At 41.8% G+C, this 7,240-nt stretch overlaps 1 protein-coding gene across 1 annotated transcript; it reads left to right on the forward strand.

The window, feature by feature from the left end:
- On the forward strand, positions 1-4,086 carry LOC309717294 (protein FAM8A1-like). Its single transcript, XM_082551738.1, has 6 exons — positions 1-15; positions 157-649; positions 816-936; positions 1,610-1,733; positions 2,679-2,818; positions 2,927-4,086. Exons 2-6 carry the CDS (start codon positions 157-159, stop codon positions 3,069-3,071), a joined length of 1,023 nt encoding a protein of 340 aa, XP_082407864.1. The 5' UTR covers positions 1-15; the 3' UTR covers positions 3,072-4,086.
- The last annotated feature ends 3,154 nt before the right edge of the window (positions 4,087-7,240 follow it).

The following is a 7,240-nucleotide window of genomic DNA, read 5'->3' on the forward strand; positions in this document are numbered from 1 at the left end:
GAGAGGGGAGGAGGGGTAACAGTTTAACGTGAATTATAAATAGAGATTTTTTTTATTTTTTTAAATTGAAAAATATTATTCAATTTATTTGAATCCATAACATCGCATATCTTTACAATATCTCTATCTTGACACGTATTTATTTTCTTCGTCCAGATGACGTTACGTGACGCAACGCGATCAAACATGGCCGACAAAGAAAACAGAAGTATGGATGTCGATAAGAGAAAGAATAAACCTTGTGGTAGTCAAGTTAAGCCATTATCTGACGAAGTTACCCAAAGAAAAGACAACCGGGGCAGCACTGACGGCAAGAAGGACGCCGAAGAAAGCCGTGCCACGACACGATACTGCGAGAAACTACAGGCATGGATGTGGCAGTACTACAGTGGATATGTGAACTGGCAAAGCTGGCTAGCAGCGTCAGCCATGTCCTACCCTTACTGTTTACAGCCACCTAACGGGACTTCGACCGTTCTTGATATCAACTCCCAGCACTGGCATAATAATCCGTTTGGTCTTCCGTTGCCTCCTTACCCACCCGCGGCCGGCTCCTCGAGCGGCCGTGCAGGTGAAACCATCGTCGGGGCAGCAGTGCCTGCTCAGCCGCAGCAGCAGGCCAGGGAGAATGGAAATGCACCGAGACCAGGTAAAAGCTGCTACAGACAGTATAACCATATCCGATTTTTCCTAACTCCAAGGGTCACTACATTTGAGGGTTATGATGACCCTCTGGGACTGAGCGCCTTTAAAAACAATTGAAAGGCAGTCCGGCATCCCTTAATAAAACAAACTTCTTTGCTTCTTTTCTCCAGGCCGAGAGTACAGTATTCCTTCTCCTCTCCAAAGACTAATGGCTGAGATGGTGGATTTCTTCATATTGTTTTTCATCAAAGCAACTATAATCATCAGTATTATGCACCTTAGTGGAATCAAGTGAGTTTGTGTATTTATGCCATCCATTCGCTTCCGCTTATCCTTTTCAGGGTCGCGGGAGCCTATCCCAGCTGTCATAGGGTGAAAGGCGGGGTACACCCTGGACAGGTCGCCAGTCTGTCGCAGGGCTAACACATAGGGACAGACAACCATTCACACTCACTTGCACATTCACACCTAGTGGCAATTTGGATTATCCAATTAACCTATCCCCACAAGCTGCATGTCTTTGGACTTTAATGGTAAATGGCCTGTATTTATATAGCGCTTTACTAGTCCCTAAGGACCCCAAAGCGCTTTACATATTCAGTCATCCACCCATTCACACACACATTCACACACTGGTGATGGCAAGCTACATTGTAGCCACAGCCACCCTGGGGCGCACTGACAGAGGCGAGGCTGCCGGACACTGGCGCCACCGGGCCCTCTGACCACCACCAGTAGGCAACGGGTGAACTGTCTTGCCCAAGGACACAACGACCGAGACTGTCCAAGCCGGGCTCGAACCAGTAACCTTCCGATTACAAGGCGAACGCCCAACTCTTGAGCCACGATCGCCCCTTGTGTATTTATGTTTTTCTAAATTTTTTTATTTTTATCCCTTCAAGAAGGAGACTCGTAATCAGACTAAGACATTCTTTAAACCTGTATCGTTTCATTCACTTTTCAGAGATGTTTCCAAGTTCGCCATGCATTTTATAGTGGAGGAAATCGATGAAGACACATCGATGGAGGAGCTGCAGAAAATGATGCTTGTTGCTCTTGTGTATCGGATATTAGTTTGTTTTTATGAGGTGAGTGGACACGGAGAAGTTTTATGCTGTTATCTGGAGTCTTGACTAGGATGTTGGTCTTAAGGGTACAGCTGCTAGGGGAACCAGGGGCTGTCGTACTCCTAAGTATTTTGCTCTGTGTGTAATTCCGTCTTCCAACAAACTGTGTTCTCATAACCTTAGAGCGTCTCCATTAAAATGGGCAGGTGCCAGTTTGTCAGTGCAATAACATACAAAAACCTACATAAACTTGTTTATTCATTCCTGATTTTGTCACAGTCCCTTACTGTCAGCTGATTTGACATGCGACCCTCTTGTCTTTGGACAGCTGCCACTAAGCCGGCTACACAACAGCAACAGCGGGTTATAAGCTAACATTATGCCAGCTAATGTTAGGCTCAATTTTCCTAAAAGTCACACTTTCGCTCTGATAAACAGTTTGATTACACATCTCACGTCATATGAGGGTCTGGTTGGTAAGTGTCCGAGTCCAACAGTGTTACATTTACTTCAAAGAAAGTTTCACTAACTCTGACTAACAGCAGCTAATGGAGGCTAACAGCAGCTAGCAGTGGCAAAACCAGCAAGAAAAAGTCTGAGATATCAACTCACCTCAGTGTCGCTGTCGTCAGTCAAAAGTGAGCTTCACTGACTCATTGACTCTTATCGGAGTCCTTTCACAAAGTTTTACAGCCTCCTCCAACATAAATGGACTACAACACCAGCATATCAACAGCTTAGGTAGCAGACTGAAAGCTTCCACTCACTACAGACGAACAGCAGCCAGAGTTGTTTGTTCTACCGTGGCCACCGTACTTAGAGTTAAGCACTTAAGGAAGAAGACTGAACTCAGTCGACTGCAATTTGCTGACATCTAGCAGTGATATTTTACCGACCGTAACTTGTTAAATTGTTTGTGGAAAATGTATTTTATGTTTGGTAGCTGATACACGTTTCTCTTTTTAGATCATATGCATTTGGGGAGCAGGAGGAGCCACTCCCGGAAAGTTTCTCATTGGACTCAGAGTCGTGACATGTGACTCATCAGTTCTGGTTCAGCCTAACAGGGTTCTTGTCGTGCCAGCAACTAATGTCTCTCTTTCTGCGTGAGTATTTATTTATTTATTTTTTAAAAGATTATCCATCAGAAGTCACAGCGTGCATGCAAACAGCCTCACATCACATAACGGTACTGTTTCTGTCTCCCTCTTCAGATCGACTGTTCGAGCCTTGAATAAGAACTTTTCCATTGCCTTCTTCTTCCCAGCCTTCATCACTCTTCTGTTCTTCCAGCACAACAGGACTGTGTATGATATGGTTGCTGGTACAATTGTTGTCAAGCGATCCAGGGTCAGATGATGCTGCACAGAAGAATGGCCCCACAATAACTCTGAACAGGCACTGAGTGACAATTTGTTTTCTTTTTAAAAATATAACGTCGACTGAACTCAGACACCTCCCTTTCAAGGTATTGTCAGAGCACAAGAGAATCGGGATGGTTGCATTGAGTTTGAGACACACCAATATGAACTGTTTCAATTTGGATTTGTTGTGTTTCTGACACACACACTGTATTTCTGCACGTATGTCTACATGCTGCTTTCAGAATCAGGTCCTGTGCAAGGAAAAAATGATGGTATCTGCTAAGTTTTTATTGACAGAAGATTTGCTTCCTTTTTAAAATTGTCTTTCAAGATTAAGGGTGACTGTCTAACTTGGCTAACTCAGTATTTAAAGTTTCAGTAGACAAGGAAACCAGAGAAGACAGGATTTTATTTAAAAGAACAGCCAGAATATGAAGATTAAAGAGCCCTTTTCTTGCACCTTTTTTTGTTCTGTTTAACCACCCCCACTTTAAAAAAAAAAATATTTAAAATAATATTAATAATAATATATAATAACATTTTGCACTGCTCACATGATCTGGTATGAAAGGCAACAAGATTAGAGGCAACAAATCTCTAATGCACGAACATTTCCCCTTTTAAGGAGGCACAGAGTCTAGGAGATAGATATGTAAGTTTCTGTCCCATCTAAAGGTGCTGACAGTGTCTCAGCAGCAGCTTAACCAGGTATTAACAAGTGCTCATGTCATTTTTCCAAGCGTTTATTTTCTAGTCATTTCCTGGGGGATGTGCGTTGTGATTGGCCAAGGTCTACTGGGGCAAATTTTTTATTTTATTATTTTTTTTAAAAACTTGAAGACAGAGCTGGGAGAAGGTGCAAGACTCTAGTTTCCTTTCCATCTGCTTGAGTTATTATGCAGTGTTTTTTTTTTTTAAACATTTTGCCTGCAACAAGTTTAAGTTGCTAATCCTGCATTAATGAGATTACGCCATCAAGTATGTCTTTGTATTAAATATGTACCCTCAGACTTGTATGCTCAGACTCAAAATTTTTGATCATTGCTCACAGTGGGAATCATGCATTAATGATAACGTGTGATTATTGCTGCTTTGTAATAGCTGATTGTAGTCTTATCATTAGCACTAACATTTGGGAGAAATTGAAGCAGAGGAGTAACAAATGGAAAAACACCACATGGCTGGATGGATGGATGATACCACAATATGCAAAATGCCCTATGATCTGTGCAAAGGTGATTGAAGCTGCCGTGGAATCAAAACCACTTAAGATCTTATGATAATTCCTACTAATTGGCCTAATTTAATAACAGATGGCATTATCAAGTGTTTACACATTTAATTATGAGAGCTTATAGAGGAAATGTACTGTGACAATTTCTGCTAAAAAAAATGCATTAATGGACATTTTCTACTCCAGTTTCCTTGATCAAAGACACTGTTAAGCATTTTTTTCTGTGTGCTAAAGTACCAAAAATGCCTGCTAGATGTGCTGTGATGAAATCTACTGTGTAACTTGATGACAATCTGTAAATGGGCCGACTTCAGTCGTGAGAGGATTACACTGTGTAAAAATGGCAGCTTACTGATCCTATTTTTCTTATTAATAAGACTTTGGCTCCACCTGTTGTACATCTGTTGGTCTTGCAGACATCAGGCTTCTGCCTCTTGTGATGAATCACAGAGATCACTACATGGTAACATGCCTACATTTGTCTCTTTGTGATTTTCATTCATCCTCGCCGAGAACCAATCGCTGTGTGCCCGTGACATGAATCAATCCGACTCTAACAGCAGCTTGACTCAGCTTGTTTTTGAGACGTTTCTCCCATGCTTAGACTTTTCTGGCATGTCACATGTGCTCCTAGGGGACTGTGGAAGCGCCAAGTGTTGGCAACTGTTGACATGGTGATTGTGTTAGGCCCACTAAGTGGCAGTTTCAGCTGACAGCCACAGATGGTACTCCCAGATTACAGAGCGACTCCCCGCCCCCCCTCACATGCGGCTGCCATGCATCATGCCATAGGGAATAGAAAAATGTAGCTTATTGTTGTGAAGAAAGTGTGGGCAGACACTGCCCACGAGTATCACTGTGCTATATTCTGATGAGTGAGTGTAGCTCAGTTTGGAGTTGAAGCGTTTTTTGTAATTGATTTTATTATTGACATCTTCTGGCTCGCATCCAAAAAAAGAGTGCAAGAGACAGATTTTAGGAAAGCTCAAGGGGACATTTATCCCCGTAGTTAATGGCAAATTTTTGTGTTTAACTTCTTAATATTTTACAAAACCTCTCAGCTGCCGAAGTAAATGAAGACCTTGCAATCGCTTGTAGTTAGAAATACTCCTGGCATTAGTATGTAAATCCCACTGATGATCGCCTACATTTCCATAAATGGAAATGTGCCACTAAGCATGGAAGTGCTGGAAGAGATTCCTCATGTAGCCTTGTAAAAATAAATTTAAATATCAATTTTTAAAACATGAAAGGAAATAATGGAGGTTAGAGGAGGTGAGCTGGGTGCAAAAATGTATCGCTCATAGTATATTTATGTTGTCATGCCCTGCTTCAGAAATCTACTTCCTACCTGTCACATGCCATTCGTTATCAACCTGATGTGTCCAGCCTGAGTTCCTGCCACTCTGTCTGGCTCTTTTAACAAGGAAGTCATGTACAGGCTCACGGATTTCTCAGACAGCCATGTACAAGCCAGAAGGAATGAAGTAAACAGTCTGGGCTCAACTAGACTAAAATATTCCCTAAGTTTGTGTCCTTACACTCATTATTTGGTCATTAGATCCTCCGCAGTGGCAGGTGGTGCTGCTGCTCTTCACACACAGACAACAGCAGCAGGCTCCAGGTGTTTTGAAGTCGTGAAAAGGTGCTGTGGGCTGAAATAGTGCTCGCTGCTGATGCTTTTCCTCTCTGGTGTGTCTGTGCCTGTTGGTATTCCTCTCAAGTGGCATCAGTAATTACAGGCTGGCTGGGTTCTGCCTGAGTGGAAAGGGCTGTTGATGAAGAGGAGACCTGTTGACTGGGGAGGGAGATAAGTGACTGCTCTAACGCTAGGGATGTCATAAGGCAACACATATTTCATGGGCACATTCACACACATAAAAACTTTTGCTGGCTCCTAATGTCGCTATCTACATGCACAGAATTTATTCAGCTGCGCAGATCAGCACTTATCTAATGGTTTCTCATTTAGTTTATTGCTTTTTAAAAACTTTACATGTTACTACTGGAGAAAAAAATGTCTGAGAGAACTAACCTTAATGTTTAACCCTATGTTTTGGCAAAAAGAAAAGAGATTTCTGGGGAAACAAATAAGGGTTGTTTCATATAAAATGTCCGTTTTTAATGGGCTATAATGGAAAATAGTTATTAGTTATTGGAAAAAGAGCTTTCTAACCTCTGTGGGATTTACTTGGCTAATTAACGGTAAATCAAATGCACACACTGGCTATTTTGTTCAACTGCTCGTTAATGCAAATATCTAATTAGCCAATCACATGGCAGCATCTCAGTGTATTTAGGCATTTATATCTGGGTGTTACGAAACTGCTGATCTACTGGGATTTTCCCACGCAACCATCTCTAGGGTTTACTGATAGTGGACTGAAAAAGAGGAAAATATACAGCAAGTGGGTAAAAATAGTAACTCAAATAACTACTCATTACAACAAAGGTATGCGGAAGAACAGCACTGGAATAATGAGGCTACATTTTATACAGGCTCACCAAAATTGGACAATAGAAGTGTTGCCTGGTCTGATGTGACTAGAATTTTGCTGCGACATTTGAATGGTGGTTTCAGAATTTGGCATAAACATCATGAAAGCATGACCTGCCTTGTGTGTGCAGGTCAGGCTGATGGTGGTGGTATTAGGATGTTTTCTTGGCACACTTTAGGCCCCTTAGTACCAACTGAGTATTATTTAAACACCACAACCTACCTGAGTGTTGTTGCTGTCCCTTTACGACCACAGTCTGCCCATCTTTGTAAAGATCATTGTAAGGTCTTTACCTTACCTTAGAGCGCTTTGAGGCAACTGTTGTTGTGATTTGGCACTATATAAAAAAATGGAATTGAACTGAACTGAATCTTCTTCACACGTACCTAATCACATTAAAACCATCAAACAATCTGTAGGTCACTTTTTGTG

Source organism: Aulonocara stuartgranti (genome assembly GCF_965226115.1).
Source record: "Aulonocara stuartgranti genome assembly, chromosome: 11".
NCBI classification, from domain to species: Eukaryota; Metazoa; Chordata; class Actinopteri; order Cichliformes; family Cichlidae; genus Aulonocara; species Aulonocara stuartgranti.